This window comes from Lutra lutra, chromosome 6 (genome assembly GCF_902655055.1).
Source record: "Lutra lutra chromosome 6, mLutLut1.2, whole genome shotgun sequence".
NCBI classification, from domain to species: Eukaryota; Metazoa; Chordata; class Mammalia; order Carnivora; family Mustelidae; genus Lutra; species Lutra lutra.
In genome coordinates, this window is record NC_062283.1 from 103,238,915 (window position 1) to 103,257,676 (window position 18,762).

General features: G+C 34.6%; 1 protein-coding gene, 1 long non-coding RNA gene and 1 pseudogene across 2 annotated transcripts in view; 1 reads left to right on the forward strand and 2 right to left on the reverse strand.

Annotated features, from left to right (window-relative positions):
* PHIP (pleckstrin homology domain interacting protein) overlaps positions 1-18,762 on the reverse strand; it is a 133,794-nt gene that overhangs the window by 87,013 nt on the left and 28,019 nt on the right. The window contains 1 exon segment of the mRNA XM_047734612.1: positions 13,251-13,411. Coding sequence (XP_047590568.1) covers positions 13,251-13,411 — 161 coding nt within the window.
* The window catches only part of LOC125102942 (uncharacterized), a 63,031-nt gene that overhangs the window by 40,065 nt on the left and 4,204 nt on the right, over positions 1-18,762 (forward strand). The gene's annotated exons all lie outside the window — the stretch shown is intronic.
* Positions 6,977-8,361, reverse strand: LOC125102939 (high mobility group protein B1-like; annotated as a pseudogene).

Below are 18,762 nucleotides of genomic sequence, written 5' to 3' on the forward strand. Positions count from 1 at the left end.
GACTACCACTTGGCACACAGGAATTGTATTAGGCATTTGATGAATAAAAAAAGACCTTAAAGCATTTATTAAATTCATTTATTCAACTCCTTTAATTCCACAAATTAAATCAATTTATTCACTTTATCTTCTAAAAATTAAGGCAATATTTGGCTCTGATCTAAATTCACAACAAAAATAGGGGTGCTTGGATGGCTCAATCAGTAGAGGATGTGACTCTTGATTCTGCGGTTGTGCGTTTGGGCCCCAAGTTGGGGATAGAAATTACTTTAAAAAAAATAAATAAATAAAAAATAAATGAATAAATAAATAAATCATAAATTCACAACAAAAATAAAATTTTCAATATGCTAATACTGGTAGAATATATGAAAAAGTAAAATGACATCTCATTATGCTCCACAATACTGATAAAATTCATTCTGTTCTTATGTATTTGAACAAGAATTTGCTTTATATTCTATTATAGAAGGTGTTTCCCATATTTTTCACGTTAACAACAAAAAAACAAAAACCAAACACCTTTTTGACCAAAATGCCAGCTTTTAATGAAGAGTAGTAACAACCGGTGATCTAACATCAGTATTCAGTGACTTTTCACCAAGTAAAATCTAACAAGAAGTCCCATTATATTTGTATTGACTTTATTACTTAGTAATCTCATCAATTTAATATAATTTAGTATATTTTTTCTCTATTTAGCCAAGTGCTAAAATAAAACAACACTATCCACATTTTCCCCAACTGTGCATTATTCCAACTGACCTTTCTTCCATTCAACTGCAGGAGAGAAATCTTTGACCTTTTAGGGAAATTTCTCTTCACTGTTCTCTTCTATGACCTACCTATACAGTAATACTCTGTCCCCACCCTTACTCCTACTCCCTTGAACTCCTGGCAGAATTTTAAACAGAACTCAAAAGCATCCTTTGACAATTTCTATTTCATGCATCAGTTACTTACGATCACAAATTTATTTTTATGGGAATGTGAAACTAAAGATGATCTGACAGATTCAACTAAGTTCTTTTAAAATGACTATCAGAAATATAAATACAGTATAACTGACTGAAGAGGACAGCACAAGAAAAATTAAATTTACTGGGAAAACATTTTTAGAGCACTATACACGTGTTTAAATTGAATGTGGAAGGATTATTAAAAACTGATGAAATAATTCTTAAAAAAAAAAGGCAAAATGTAGAGCAGTATCTGAACACATGCACTTCCTTTCCCAAATCTACCTCGAATGTAAGTAAGGCCAATAATAAATCAAAGAGTAGGACATTATAGTCTTTCAATCAAGATTTTTAAAAAGTGTTATGGACACTACAATAAAACCAGTGTTATGTAAATGGTGAAAGGGACAAGATAAACAACATAGACATGGGGTTTGGCCTTGGCTAGGAGGAATACATAGGCTTCTAAGATGTATGAAGGAGAAAGAGGTATGGTAGAAATAACAATTTTAAAGTAAACAGGAAAGAAATTATATGAATAAAACAAATATCTGAGGATTATTTCCTAAAATGGGAAAAGGGGGAAACAAAAGAAAGGAGCCCCAAAAAAGTGAATAAAGTTTGGAAATAAAGTGGGATAACAGTAATAAGAAAAAAGGAAAAAATCTGTGATCAAAAGTGAAAGTTCTGCTAAAATCAGAGAAGATGATTTCAGAAAAACCTCAACTGACAAGTTTTTTCAGCAAAGCTCCAATGCCTAGGGGGAGAACAGAGTAGTCATTTCTCTTCAATAACATCTAAATATTGCTCTTAGGGACTGGGGACTAGCAAAGTGACAAAAGCTAGGAGTACAAAGTATAAGTGGAAATAACAAGAAATTAAGCTGGAAAGGTTTTATCTGAGGAAGACTGACAGAGGGTTTTAGACACCTGTTAAAGAGTTTGGATTTAACCCAGTAACGTAGCTAAAGAAAAATTTTAGGCAGGTAAGACTTGGTTACTATAGTATTTTAGCCACCATTAAGCTAGGTGCAAAATTGAAAATGCTAAATCAAATTTAAATATTACACTAGTGTTTAACACCATCCAAACATAAGAGAGCAGTGTATCACTAGTTTAATTCTTCAATAATGTAAACTTGTCATAATTATTGTGGAAAGTGTGCTCATTAATATGTTATTATTTGTCTAAGTCCAACTTGCATAAAAAAATCTGGAAAAAAAATCACAACGAAAAGAATGTGTAGCTTTAGCTACACCAAATTTTCAGTGATTGTTTTTCTTTTTTTTAGATTTTTTTTTTAATGTGAAGACATCATTTTCAATGCAAGGATAAAGCGAAAGAAGCAAAAACAATTACCTTATGTTTATTCTGAAAAAAATAGCAGTGTAGGTATTATTTATGAACATGCCTGGTAAGAAAGAGTGGGACTTCAACAAAACTTAGACTTGCCAAACATAGAATTTAGCTTGAGATACCCTATAAATTTGTTTATTCCACTGCCACACCTTAAGAAGCCACAAATACAATAAAACTATGTGCCTTTCTAATAATCAATGTGCTCTGTCACTTAGGACAAAGGAAGAAAATAGAATCAGACATTACATTTAAGAATCACTGTTTTTTCCATCCTGTTAAGAGCATCTTGGCTCTCTCCACCGTTTGGCGATTGTGGGCATTGCTACTATGAACACTGGGGTACAGATGGCCCTGCTTTTCACTGCATCTGTATCTTTGGGGTAAATACCCAGTAGTACAAATTGCAGGGTCATAGATAGGGTAGCTCTATTTTTAATTTTTTGAGGTATCTCCACAGTTTTCCAAAGTGGCTACACCATCCTGCATTCCCACCAACACTGTAAGAGGGTTCCCCTTTCTCCACATCCTCTCCAAAAAGACGAATAGATAAAGAAGATATGGTCCATATACAAAATGGAATATTATGCAGCCATCAGAAAGGATGAATATCCAACTTCTGTATCTACATGTAGAGGACTAGAGGAGATTATGCTGAGAGAAAAAAGTCAAGCAGAGAAAGTCAATTATCATATGGTTTCACTTACTTGTGGCGCATAAAGAATAACATGGAGGACATTAGGAGAAGGAAAGGAAAAGTGAATGGGGTAAACTGGAGCGGGAAATGAAGCGTGAGAGACTGTGGACTCTGAAAAAACTGAGGGTTTGGGCGGGGAAATGGGTGGGGGGGATGGGTGAGCCTGGTGGTGAATATTAGGAGGGCATGCGTGTTATTATTGCATGGAGCACTGGGTGTGGTGTGTAAATAATGAATCTTGGAAGACTGAAAAAAATAAAATTAAAATAATCAGTTTTTTTTTCTCTTTCTTAAAATTTTAAATATTAAGTGGACTATGGAGATAGTGGCAGCAAAGACCTTTCCTTCCAGCATGCAACAGGATCTCTTTCACTGTGGGTTAATTCTTCTTATTTTTTTTTAATCTAGAACAATAAACCCTATTTTATGAATCCCTCTTGGAAACTTTGAAGTTTGCCCAAAATAAAAAGTGTAGGAGGTAACTATAGATAGATAAAAACAAATAAGGACATTCTCCATGAATAAAGCCTAGGCAATGTCTGGTACATATTTGACTTTTGTATTCTGGAAGGCAGCTATGCTCACCACTATACCACCAATGCGACTTTTGTATTCTGGTAAAGAAAAATTCCACAGGTCTCTGACATGGTTTTCTACTTTCTCATGGACTTAAGCATTAAAATTCTCCTTAGCATCTAGAAAAAAATGCCCTACCTAATGTTATGAAGACTTTATGAAATAATTTCAGTAACAGGGCTCTATGCAGAAACTAAAGCAGAATCTAAAATCTACCCTCCCCAAATTTAAGTTTCTAGAAGGCAAGTTTTAAAGGCTTAACTGAATTACTTATTTTTGTAACTATGTATTTGCTTATTTAAAATAAAAGCTAGATAACGAGAAGTGACAACTGTACGAACTATTCAATGATGAAGAAAATACTTTACAGGGTGGAATAGTAAATGCTAAAGAATGGCTGACTTATTCAAGTAGAAAACCGCATACATTTGGGAACAGTACAGCAGGTTACTCCTATACAGATGACCTCAAAAGCAAAAAGATCAATAAACCTTTCCCTGCTAAAAGAGAAGCATCAATTGTGCAGACCAACCAAAGACTACTACTTTGAAATAAAAAAATTATGTGATATTTAAACTTATGATATCTTGGAGAATCTGGCATTACTGGACAAAAATCAACCAGAATTCTAATTTTTCTTGCTACTACTACACAGATTTGAGTCAGATTTCACTCTTGATGTCTTTAAAACAAACCGAATTAAATGTTAAAAACATCATGTGTCATTTTCTTATTCAGGCTAAAAAGCAGCTTGCTCTTCAAGCAGCTAAAATGTGCTTATAATTAAATTTAGTTCAGTGTTTGTTTGTTTTTTTCAAAAAGATGCCACTGATTTTCTTTCTTACCTATCAGACCTCTGTTTCATTTTCCTTACCAATTATCCTAAACTTCAGTGTTAATCATTTCACCACATGCCTGATTTTCTCACTCTTATCCACCTGTATCAAAGTAATTATCATTTGCTCCAATCCTGCTCCCAGGATATCAAGTACTATTATACAAAAAGAGGATATGCATATTTAGTCTGTAACACTGCAAATCTATGAACCCTCTCTTTATTTGGGAGGCTAAAGCTAACCAGTTCCTTATTCATCACTCCTTCCCTAATACCAGGGTTTATCGAGTACCTCTAGGACCCAGTTCTGTTCCCTAACCAAGACTCTTAGCTAAAATATTTCACAATGAAAAGTAGAATCTGTTCATTGTGAATCTAATTATCTTTCTAAATAGATCAAAATAAACTGTTCTTTATACATCCCATCTTCATCTACTTATTCTATCTATCCTCCTTAAAGACCTTTGTGTATCAAAAGTCTGCTGTTCTAGCTCCTTCCCCTTGACCCACAGTTTTTCATAAATTTATCTTCTTATAAATTACTACACTCTTGCTCTCCTTTTCATTATAATCAAACTTACTGAATATTCACTTCTCATGCACTTTTTAAAAGATTTTTATTTATTTTACAGAGACAGAGACAGCGCACATACACAAGCAGGAAGAACGACAGGCAAAGGGAGAAGCAGGCTCCCAGGGAGCCTGATGCAGGGCTCAATCCCAGGATCCCAACTGGAGCTAAAGGCAGATGCTTAACCAACTGAGCCATCCAGGTGCCCCCCACAGCACTTTTTGAAACAATAATTTTTAATTTCAAACTTACAGAATTTCAAGAAGAGTACCAATGTCTTCCATATCTCCATGACCCAGATTAATCAACTATTAACAATTCATTGCATTTACTCCATCACCACCTTTCTTCCCTTCCTTTCTCTTCATATAACACACACACACCCATTACCATAAATTTTTTTATGTATTATTTAAGAGCAGGCTGCAGACATGAGGCCTCATCACTTCTAAATATCCCAGTGTGTATTTCTCCCCCCCAAAAAAAAGGTATCATCTACATAAGTTGGGAAATCCATATTAATATAACTGCTACCCAATCCACAGATCCCATTCAAAATCTGTCAGCTATCTTGACAATGTTTCCTTTTCCTTTTTGCCCCAGGATCCCATATGGCAACACATGTTACACTTCAGTTAAATTATCTCTTCAGTCTCCTTCAATCTGGAATATTTCCTCAAGCTTTCAATTTTTTGTCCTCAGGAATCTGTAGGATGACCCCAAGCCTCAGTCTGTTTACTATTTCTTCATGACCAGAAGTCATACTGTCTAGGTAGGAATCCCACCAGATAGATTTCTCAGTGCACCACTTAAGGGGACACACAATGTCAACTCATTTCACCACTAGTGAAGTTAATTTTTTGACAGAGAGAGATCACAAGTAGGCAGAGAGGCAGGCAGAGAGAGAGAGGGAGAGGAGGAAGCAGGCTCCCTGCTAAGCAGAGGGCCCGATGCGGGACTCGATCCCAGGACCTTGAGATCATGACCTGAGCTGAAGGCAGAGGCTCAACCCACTGAGCCACCCAGGCGCCCATGTGAAGCTAATTTTATCATGTTGTTTCCAAGATTTCTCCCCTGTAAAGCTGAAGATTCCCCCTTTTATTTAATACCTTGTAGGAACATATTGCAATAGGCCAAGATCTTTAAATAAGATCCTCTACCAGTCTTAGCCTCCACTGATGACATACAAATAAATCAATCACCACTACAATGGTTGCCAAATTATCATTCTTTCTACAATTATCAGTTACCATTCAACAGTAGTTTTTCCTCCTTTTTCACTTATTTATTCACTTACTTACTAAATCAGTATAAATTCTTGGGTTCCTATTTTAGTCAGTTAAGGTCCCTGTCTAGCCTAATGAAACTTATTGAGAACAAAACCCCAATTCTATCTTTAATTAAAAAATTATATTTACTCAGAAGCATTCACAATGTGAACAATACAGCTATAGCTTTTTTTCTTTTGCAATTACACAGAGGTATTCCATTAATAAAACAATTATTTCCTATTAGCTGCACTGGAGACAACTGAAGATGACAAAACTACCACCCCCACACAAAACTAGTTTCTGCTATGCACAAACAAGAACCTGCTTTCAATTTCCATGTCAATTAACAATCCTCATACTGTACTAGGAAAAGTTAGTGGTTACTGAAAATACCACCAGGACAGACTATACATTTGATAGTGTGTAAACTATACAAAAAAAAGACGACAGTTTAAAAACAAATTTTACATAGTCTACATTTCAATTTTCAGGTTTTTTTTTTTTTTTTTTTTTTTTAAGGAATGAGTTGTGTACAGGAAGGGTAAATGCTTAATAGGTAAGAAAGCACTGCCCCACTCCTCATCCTTTTTATCTTCCTCCTCTTCCTTCTTTTTCTTGCTTTTCTCAGTCTTGATGACACCCCCCCATCCCCTGCCCCTGCCCCGCTCAGCCTTGATGGCTCCTTCCCACCGCGCCCCTGGCATCAGGCTTTTCTTTAGTTCAGTACAGAGCGATACCCTCTTTGTATTTTTCCTTCAGCTTAAAAGCCTTCTTTCTTAAGTCAGCTTGTCATCCACAGCAGTGTTGTTCCATGTGTCTCCCAGTTTCTTTGAAACATCACCAATGGAGAGGCCAGGATGTTCTCCTTTGATTTTTGGGGCGATACTCAGAACAAAGCAAGAAAAAGGCTGAAGGAGGCCTCCTGGGTGCACTGAGATTCTTGAACTTTTTTTTCCCCCTTTAGGAAAGATGTAAGTTTTCATTTTTCTTTTACAGTGTACCCTATCCACCTTTGCCACGTCTTCTAATTTTTCTTTCCACTTGGCAGACATAGTCTTCTACCTCTCTGAGCACTTCTTAGAAAACTGAGTAGCTGACTGAAGCATCTGGGTGCTGCTTCTTGTGCTCCTCCCAGTGAGTTTGCACGAAGAATGCATATGATGACATTCTGCTTCTCGGCTTAGGATTTTCTCTGCCCATATTTAATTACTCTCCTCAGTGAGGCAGAGTCACCCAGTGCATCACTGCCCCTAGCACGGTCTCTCACAAAACCCAGATTTTAAAAATAATAATTTCATACAGTGATACATATTATAAGAAAAATACTGTAAAGTGCCTAAATGGGATAAATAATGATGGTAGAGTACAGAAAGGGAAGGTAGTTAGGAAAAAATCTCCAAGAGATTTTTCCTTCAACAGAGGACTGCTAATAAAGGAATTAGACAGGGGCATATTTTGGAAAACATAATTTCATGCAAAGGGAATAGCTACTACAAAGGCTCCAAACCATAAATGGACTTTGCAAGTTTGAAGCACAGAAAAAGACCCGTATAAAGAACCATACAAGAAGGGAATTTGTCTTACAGACATATGTGTACATCTCCCCTAATAAAGTCTAAGGTTCTTGCAAAAAGGAACATTATTCATTTTTATCTCTCTAATTGACTGGTTGATTCATTCATCGTTTGTTCTACACCTAATGTATGCACTAGATACTCTGAGGCATCATAGATCTAAAAAGGTTCGAGAGAAAAGTTTGTTAATAAGAAGTTCACAAATTAAGAGAGAGACATCTAAACAAATTCACTGCAACATAAAAGAAAGATACAATATAACAGAATTATGAAGTTCAATTATGAAGTTCAATACTCTATTTTCAGCTAAGTCTTTTTTTCCCTAAAAATTGTCAAGCTTTTTGAAAGAGCAGTCTGCATTAAGTCTCCTCCATTTTTCAATTCCCAACTCCTCCTCCGTGCACTGTAATCTCCTATCCCTAATATTGAAATAAAACAGTTTTTTGTCAATGTCATTAATGACCTTGACAAGTCCAAAAAATGCCTTTCAGTTCTCATTTACTTTAGGTTTACATCTTTTATAAAATACTAATCCTTCGTCTTTTTTTCTTTTAAGATTTTATTTATTTATTAGAGAGATGGAGAGAAAGCACAAGCAGGCAGAGGGAGAAGCAGGCTCCCTGTTGAACAGGGAGCCTGATGCAGGGCTCAATCCCAGGACCCCGGGATCATGACCTGAGCCTGAGCCAAAGGCAGCTGCTTAACCGACTGAGACACCCAGGCGTCCCTAATCCTTTGTCTTTTAAGACACCACTTCTTTTATTTTTCTCTGGCCTCTTAAGCAGCTCTCAGTCTCAGTAACTGACTCCTCTCCTCTTCTTTCAGCTGTTTTAAAAGTTAGCCACTACATATATGAGGTAGTATAATCAATTACCATGTTCAGTGATTTCCAAACTGATCCTCTAGCTTTAATTTTTTCCTGAGCTTTCAACGCCTCTTGAATATTTTTATTTGGCAATATAGACAACCATCTCAAATTTAACATGTCCACTGTCACAAATTTCTCTATTTAAATCCCTACCATAATAAATGATAGACTTTCTAACCAGTCACAAAAGTTAAAAACATGTGATCCCGGGGCGCCTGGGTGGCTCAGTGGGTTAAGCCACTGCCTTCGGCTCAGGTCATGATCTCAGGGTCCTGGGATCAAGCCCCGCATTGGGCTCTCTGCTCATCAGGGAGCCTGCTTCCACCTCTCTCTCTGCCTGCCTCTCTGACTGCTTGTGATCTCTGTCTGTCAAATAAATAATAAAATCTTTAAAAAAAACAAAACAAAACAAACATGTGATCCCATACTCTTCTCTCTCAATTCTTCCCTAGATTCAAATGAAACTCTCAAATCCTAGATTCTATTTTTAATCCACTAGTCCCATCCCTACTTTTATCGTGACTCTGTTCAAGCCATGATGTTTTCTTTCATCATGGCTTGAACAGAACCTTTTCACTGTTCTCCCAGAACACTTTCACCAATTCTGACAGAACCTTTTCACCAATTCCTCTATATATAGATTTAGTTTCAATCCATCCTTTACAATAATGCCAAAGGGACTGTTAAAAAGAGAAATCATACTCACTCTTCTGTCTAAATCTGTCATTTTCTCTCCATTGCCTTCAGGAAAGAAACCCACTCCCTCTCATACACTACCAAAAGGATTTTGATCATTGTGTCCCCCACTAATATCTCCAGTTCTTGCTTAATGATAATCCACATTTATTCTTTGCCATATCCAGTAATATACAACTACATGTTATATTCTTCCAAGGCTTATAAATGCCTTGCCCTGGCCTGCAATATTTAGCTAAATTTAGCTGAGGTGAAGTTTCCCTACCATCTCCTACAACACACTGAATTTAATACTTCTCCTCCTATGATATTTCAGTATCTTATATAGCCCCATTCAAACTTCTTATCAATTGTATCAATATTGTCTGCTGACAATCTGTAAACTCTCCAGGGACAGATACTTTGTCTTTCATTTCTAGAACCCAAGTGTCTAGAAGATTGTTTATAACTTAGGGCATTTATGGAAATATTGTATATTCTTTTGCTTTAATTTGAAAATAAAGATACATTTGTTTTTTGCTTTTTTTTCTCTGTGAAGGGGCGGTGGTGCCTGGGTGGCTCAGTCCGTCGGGCATCTGATTCTTGATTTCTACTTGGACAGAAATCCCACAATCTCAGGGTTGTGGGATTGAAACCTATGTCAGGTTCTGCACTCAGTGGGGAGCCTGTATGAAATTCTCTCTCCCCCTCTGCCCCTCCCTCCACTCACTCACTTTCTCTCTCGAATAAATAAATCTATAAAAAAGGGCGGGGGATCTTTTTATATGGCCCTCAACATACTTTTTTGTATTATGAGTGAATGGCTTCCTCCTGAGAGAATTCATTAACTCTGTTTTTCTTTGGTAAATATTATTTGAGGCAGTGATTCTAAAACCAAGTAAAACAAATTTAAAAACTAAGAATTAGGAAGCAAATCTGACTCAGTAATTATGCTATCTCCCTCCCTGGGTTCTTCTCATTATTGTACTGTGAAAAAAAAACATTAAAAAATTCTAATACAAAATATTTGTACATTGTCCTAATACAGAATTTCACTTATCAATTACAAATGACTTCATTTTAGATCCTGTACAAAATTTGTAAATAAGATTTTGATTAAGAAATAAAATGGATAAAATTTATTTAAATCTATCTATAAAATCAACAGCAGGAGAGAAAACAATGACTTCTTACTGTAAATCTTGATCTATACTAATTACATGCATTATTCCATTCATGTAGTCATACAAATATCTTGTAGGGTTGGTATTATTATTATTATTATTGCTCTTCTTCCTCCTTTTTTAGAGATGAGAATACTGGAGATTACAGTGGTGAGAAAATGTGAGCCATCTAATGCCAAAGCTGATGGTCTTAAACACAGTGCTATCCATACTGCCTCTAGCTGTCACTCAGAAAGGACCCAAGAGAATCTGTCCCTTGGGAATAAAACTTGCAAATACATCTACATGAAAACTTCAGGAATGTGTAAGGTCTTCAGATACCAAAGAGATAAAAAGTAAAAACTGGTTGATCTATTACTGAATTGTTATTCCAATAAATAACAATGTGCTCTCTCAGAGGAATCGCTCATTAGGTTATGCATGACCTACTATCCTAAAGCTTTATCTCATCAGTTTTCAACACCAATTTTTAAAACATTAGTCAGTGGCTAGTGTATTTCCAGTGGAATGAGGGAACACCCAGCAGCCACCCCACTTTATGAAGTTAATAGAACAGTGAACACATAGGCATCCTATTGCCACTTGAGATAACCATAAAAATACAAGGAAATTTTAAATAACAGTACTTTCCATATCTACACATTTCTTATCATATGATAGCATTTGGAATCTACAACTGCAAATCAGCAGTAAAAAACTACAAATAAGACTATGAGTCTGGCCCAATTAGTAAATTATATCACATACATAAGAAAATCAATTTTAGACTCTGGTAAGACTCTTATAAAATAATACGGAGATAATTTTCTTCCCTTTTAAAAGTGTCTTCAACTAAAGAAAAATATTCAGAAAATAGCTTCTTCAAATGTCATTCCTTCTCCCCAAATTAAAAGCTCCTAAAAGTAGAAATTAAATGTGTAGCACAGGGGCTACATGCAGATTTTTTTCTATACAGGGCCAATAATTATCTTCAACTTTGCAGTCATAAATACTCACATGTGCCAGCCTTTGTCATTACTCAACTCTGCCATTTGGTAGCGCAAAAGCAAATGTAGGCTATACACATGTAAGCAACTAAACATGCCTTTGTTTGAATAAAATTTTATTTACAAATACAGGTGGAAGGCTGGCTTTGACCCATAGGAGTAGTTTGCTATCCCTTGGTTCAAAGTGCTGCTCTTCCAGCTCCTTACCTACCACTCTAATAAACTCAGGAGATAGCAACAGCACATTATTTCACTACATTTTCCCTCAAAAAAATTCTAGATTATTTCTCTAATTCAAATCAAAACACATAATCCTTCATAAATTACAAGAAATAAATACTTACCATCCTATCATTTTTAAAGAATCCCCACAAGATACTTCACTAACATAAAAAATTAAGTCATATATTTTTATAACCTCAATGCAATGGCGTAACTTTATCCTTACCAAAATGAAGTATAAACACAATGTAATGCTTTTTTCTTGTTATTTCAGTTTATTACTATTTTTGAAAGATTCTTTTGAACATTACAAATACCAGATTTATTTTGTTTTGAGAGGTGAATTTAAATATTCTGAGCTTGAAAATGGTAGATGTAATTTTCCATTGCCATTTGAAAACAAATTATTGTTATAGCTATATCAAGCACTTTAGCAAATATAGAGATGCCTGTTCTCCCCTTTGAAAATCATGACCTATCAGAAAATTTCACTTTTATTTTGCTTCATAGAGAACAATGGAGATAAAAGAAAAGGTGAAAGAGGAGAATACTAATCTAAGAAATGATCTGCAAATGCCTGAGTGGATCAGAGCCAGGGAAAAGATATGTATGGAAATCCTTTCCCACATCCTGCTGTTTATGCTATTTTACAGGTGACTAGGTACATGGGTAGGGAAGCAGATATAAATAAATCTCAGTTTACAAGCATATTTATTTAAAAGAGGAATCTGTAATTGTACCCAACCGTGTAAAATTTGCAGCTGCTCTCCAAAGACAGAGATAGGAATTTCCATTATAACTTCCATTTCCCAGTTTCTTACTTAAAGAAAATTAAGGACTTTGTGAATGAATGCATACCTTCAGCTTACAGGGTAGCATTTAAGTACACGAAGAGTGTAGTAACTACTACCCTTAGTGTATATAATAGTTAATCACCTAAAAATAAACAGAAATATTTCCAAAAGTAATTTTCTCAGTTAAAGCTGAAAAGCTTTGCTTTTCTCCATTTAACAGGTTAAAAGAAACAAGAGCAAGGAAGCCCAAAGAGCCTCTTTAAACACAACATTAAATATACTGAAGAATGAGGTACTAAGGATAATATAAAAAGATACATTTAATAATCTCCCTAATTTGCTTAACACACTTTCGAAAAGCCCCTGGTATGGAGTTTAAATTATTATATGGTATTTTTGTAAAAATGTTAAACTGCATATTTGATATAATGCCGGGACTCACACTTATCCATAATATAGCACCATCATATAGCCGTACCTGTACTACAACATTTCGGAACTTTCCAAACTTGAATCAAGTCCAACTTCAAGTAAAATCTTTTATCATAGTAAGCTAAATTACCTGAATATCCAGTTTTTCATTAGCAAAAAAAAAACACAAAAGTTCTGTTTCAAGTTCAGCTATAAGTGATGTTTCTTCAATGCCATATATGAATTAAGATAATACTTCAAAAATTACTTACAGTAAATATCCGTCTGCCAGTTCGATCAAAAGTTACACAGTACACAGATGACAAGTGTCCAAGAATTCGTTTATGCATTTTCATGTGCTGATATACTGCGGTTGGAACAAGTCTTTCAAGCCTGTATTTCCCATTCAGCTTCCGTGAAAACAAAGTATCCGCTACAAAGAGAAAAAGGGGGGAAATGAGTATAATACAGAAATTAATTTTCTTAGTTATCATCTTTTAAGCATTCACATATTCCAACTTCTCAAGTGTTGTAAAAATAGAGATGCTTTCTAATGTTTATGGCTCTGAGTTTTCTGGGTAATTAAGTCAGGCACTATTATCCTAATTTTATAAATAAGCAAAGTCAGTTTATATGACTGAAGTCACAAAGTAAGTAAAACATGAAGCTAGGATTAAAATTTAGACTTCTTTACTCTCTGGCTAGTACTCTTAAAAAACCAAAAACATTTACACATTATTTCTTTAAAATGCCCCCATGAGATACAGTTTCCAACAACAGCAGTCAAAACTGGATCCAGCAATTTCTACTTTTCATCAACCAGCAATTCTTGAACACATGAAATTTGACATGCCAAATGATGTTTTAAAAAACTATGCACAAATGAAGAGAGAGGAATAATTCATTGCATTATTTTAAAAAGGAACTAAACTGAGGATCTTGCCAAACACCCGTAAAATGATTCTTTCTCCAGAACCTATTCGCCCTTTTTTGTCAACTCATCCATTTTAACCATCTTTCAAGATATGACTGAAGTTTATCTTCTGTCCAGAGCCTGATGTGCTGACTTCAGCCCAAAATGTTTTCTATTTGAATGTATTTTCTATTGTGATAATCATAGATAAAGAAGGTGCTCAATAAATATATGTTGACTGATCTGCAGGCTTATTATTCACTTATAGATTCCTTTTAATATACTTTTTAAAATTACTTTTAATATAAGGCTTTTTTTTTCTGACCGTGACTGCCATCTACTTTGTATAGTAAGCACTGCAGCTTCTTGCTTGAATTTAGTCCCAGAGAAATTTAAACACACCTACAAAATACCATTTAACCTAGATTTAGAGTCCAGTAATTATGTCCTAAAGTTGATGAAATACAAGTATCTTGGTATAACATAAAACATCTCAGTACTTATTGTTTTATTCCTGTACAGTAAGTATTTGGCTCACACTATATTTAAAAGCAAGAAAAAAAAATTTGGGGGACTTGTGAAGAGGAATGTAGAAAAATGCTCTGCATTACATTTCAAGGAATAATTACATTACATTTACATGTTCTTTTACTACATCAATTATTTTATATTCTAGCAGAATATACCTCTTTGCTATTAGCACATAAATTCTATGCTACCATTTATTTTTAACATCTGGGAATATCTGAGATAAGCTCTGACAGTTGTAAATTAGTTTATTTAGGCTTAATCTAGTTACACAATAACAGTGATTTACTGTTTCTAACAAACCTGATACATTTTTCCTTATGCACAGAAATCTTCTGGTAAAAGACTTCCTCTAGTGTTTTGGTTCCAAACTGATTTAGATCAAGAATCACACAAACCCACAGACATCAATTGTCTTGTCAAAGGAGAACTTATTCAATACTAAGGATCTTATCCAAATATTAAAGATCCATGATATCTCAGACTCACCTGTCTAATCTGTAAGAAATTAAGTGATGACAAATGACACAAATGTTGACAGTGTTACCAAGATATAGTTAATTCCCTCCATACAAAATTTACAAAGTTCTCAAAATGACAAATTTTTTAAAGACATTCAATACTGTTCAGGTATAAAAATATTATTACTAGAAATAATTACAATATCAAAATTATTTTAATGATCAAGTACATGCATATATGTCAAAATTTTTAAAAATAAATTCGTTTAAAGACCATTTAAAAATCAGAGTTGACCAAGTATTTCCTATGCAAAAAAGCACTTAAGCAAAGAGAAAGAGAAATGCTGCTGCTCTCTTGAACAGTTTTTTTCCTTTTTTTTTCCTGAATCTTTCTAAAATGGGTTTAAATCTTAATTTTTATTTCAGGAGTCAACTGAAAAAAAAAAGAATATCCCTTTCAAAAAGCTACTTTATAGTCAGCTTTACAAATCAAACTTTCCAGAGACATTATTTGAAATATAGTTAAAAGTATAATTCTGTACTACCTTTTTTTATGCTTGGCTACCAATTAACTACTGAATATCTATTCTACGACTCTATCCCAGCCAAGTTCTTGATTTCAGATAAATTACAAACTTGTGTAACAATAACTAAAAGATAACCAAGAGAGAACAGAATGTAGAATTCGCCAGTAATAACTTGCTGGACAAACTTGATAGAGGGAGTTAGAGAAGAAAAATAAAAGTATGGTTCAAAAGTTGAAGTTAACCTGAGGCTGAATTTGTAGGCCCAACCAGATCAAATAGGTAGAGAATTTTTACAAAGGTAGAGAGAGGGATGTTCTAGGACTCCAATCCAATGAATTCATATTTTCTTTTACTATACCATTTGCATAATGTCTATCTCCCTTACCAGATCTTAAATACCCTAAGGAAAGAAATTCTGTCTTATTCATTTTTCCCACAACTGAGTGCAGAACCTTTTTAAATAAAAAATCTTAGTTAATAACATACACAAGATGGTTCAATTTAATCTATAGTTATATGGCAGAAAGGCAAATGGCAATTATTCACTTTCTAAAGAAACTGTTAATAGACTAATTGGATTTTTGAGTAAAAAGGAAATGTCTCTTGGATTACAGAAACTCCTTAAATTTTATTAAACTAGAACATCAATTTTTAAAATGAGCATGGTTAAACAGATCTAAGGGGTCACAAAGGAATAAGTTCCTTACATGACATTATTACAGTTCTAACCTTAAATCAAGTAGCATATAGGACTTGGTTTGAAAGTACATTTACTTTCCTAAGTATGGAGATGAGAAATATTCTTAAATTAAGGCTGCCAAAGCAAATTTCTATCTTCCTTCACTTGGCACATTCTTTCCTACTTTCTTAAGGCCAGTTAAAATGGCACCTCTGCTAGTAAGATTATAGTGAACTTCAGAAGCAACCTAAGTGGTTACCTTATAACATCACTCCTGTGCTCAAAACTACAATGATCTTCCTTTCATTCAGAATAAATACCAAATCCTTTACACATCAAGCCTATTAAGGCCATGCATAATCTTGTCTCTCATCATCTCTCTGATTTCACTTTCTACTTGAAACCCTTTATTTAATCTGCTCCAGCCACTCTAATCCCCCGCCCCCATTCTCCCAACACAGAAGGAATGTTCCTCATGTGGGGTCTCTGGCTGTTCCCTTCGGGTAGAATACTCTCCCCACATATGGCTAATTACTTGGCCTTCTCCAACGTTTTTCTCAGATCTGTCACTTCTCAATGAAGCCTAACCTGATCAGTTCATTGAAAACTGCAACTCATTCCCTACCACCACCTAGAACTCCTGGTCCCTCTTTACTCAGCTCTGTATTTCTTTTTCCATCACTTATCAACAGATTGCATATATTTATTTGCTCATATGTTCACTGTTTATTTCCTGCCTGTTTCCCACCCCTACAATTTATATAATAAACTCTGTATGTACCAGATTTTGTCTTTTTTGTCCTTAATATTGCCTAAAAACTGACAATGATGGCTGGCACTCAGTAGATAATCAGTATGCATTTGGTGAATTTAATAAATTACACATATAATAAAACAATTAGGTTTAAGGAATAAAACTAAAATGGAGGATTTACTGAACAGATTATATACCCAGAATCTCCCTAAATAGTTCTTCATTTCAACTGCTCTGCTAAATAGATTTAATCTGGAGGGAAAGGGAAAAGTAAACATATTTTACTCAATTTCCTAGTAAAATAGAACTGTAAATAAAATAAACGTTCCAGAAATCACTGTTACCCATTTGAAATATCAGTCTCTTTAAAATACGAAGAGGGGTGCCTGGGTGCCTGGGTGCCTGAGTTGGTTAAATGACCGACTTTTGATTTTGGCTCAGGTCATGATCTCTAGGTTGAGGAGCGAGCGGGTGCTCAGCATGGAGTGTGCTTGTCCCTCTCCCTGAGCTCCTCCCCCTGCTTGTACGCTCTCTCAAATAAATAAAATCTTAAAAAAAAAAAAAAAAAAGTGAAACTAACTAAGTAAAATTTGAAGCGAGAAAAGGAACAAAATGAACACTGTGATCAATAGCAAATCGTTCAAAACAATCTTTGAAACAAAGTCTGTGTGCACAAATCTACATAGCTATTAGAGATTAACAAAAGGCCCACAATTTCTTAATGTTAGATATAACTACATACCTATCTAACCAGTAGATTCATACCCATTACTTCTCTAAGTTTAAGGACAATAAATCAATCGCTTCTCGGCCTTTTGGCTAAGATCAAGTGTAAGGACAATAAATCAAATCCCCCCCCCAAGTCACTCTTTCCCAGTTTATACTTATTTTCAAGAATTCTTTTTTCTAATCATAACACTAATGTGTGCTCAGTGTAGAAAATAACATAATGAAAGAAGAAAATCCATTAATTCTATCAGACACTTTTAAAATTTTTATAAAGATTTTCCTCATAAACAGCAGTTTAACAGCTCTGCTGTATTCCTTAATGAAATAAGAGTTAACCTTTAAGTTTGACAGAATTGTGTTCGAACCTGATACTAAGGGGACTTTAAGGAAGTTTCTCTCTCTCTCAACTTTAATTTCTCTGTTATGTTTCTCTTTTTAAGATTTTATTTATTAGAAAGAGAGAGTGAGAAAGAGACCGCACAGAGAGCACAAGCCAAGGAGAGGGGAAGCAGAGGTAGAGGCAGACTCCCTGCTGAGCAGGGAGCTGGATATAGGACTCTTCCCAAGCCACCCAGGCACCCCTAGTTATATTTCTAGAAACATTTCCACAATATACTTGACTTTCATATTAATGCTGTTCTTTGGCATCTCACAATTTCACAAATTTTAGTCAATTCTTTCAATATTTTTTCCTTTTTAAATAATTTCTTCTACTGATTTAATATGAAGAGTCCTAACCAGCCAACAGTATAATAATATCCATTTACATTTTCTTTTACTTTCCTGTGGTTTAAAGTTCTCACTTACCTCTTTAACTTATCTGGACTTTTAGTGTATATTAGGGTGAACCTCTAAAGATATTTTTTCTCCTCCAAGTAACCATTTGTTCCAGACTTTTCATTTACTCATCTTTTTCTACCCCATTAAATTGTGATTATCTTATCTTATAATTTCTGTGCTAGATCACTGACCTCATGTCTATTTATATGCCACTGCCAAACTTTTGATTTTATAACTAATGATGTCTTAATATTTATCTGGCTGTTCTTCATCATTATGCATCCATTTTAAATATCTCAGTCTTGATTATTATCTAATTTGAGGATCACTGAGAAGTTAAAAGAAAAATTTGTTGGAAATGTAAGGTTAATTTCATTCACTCATAAATGAAAAAACTACCAGAGTTTCTGTAA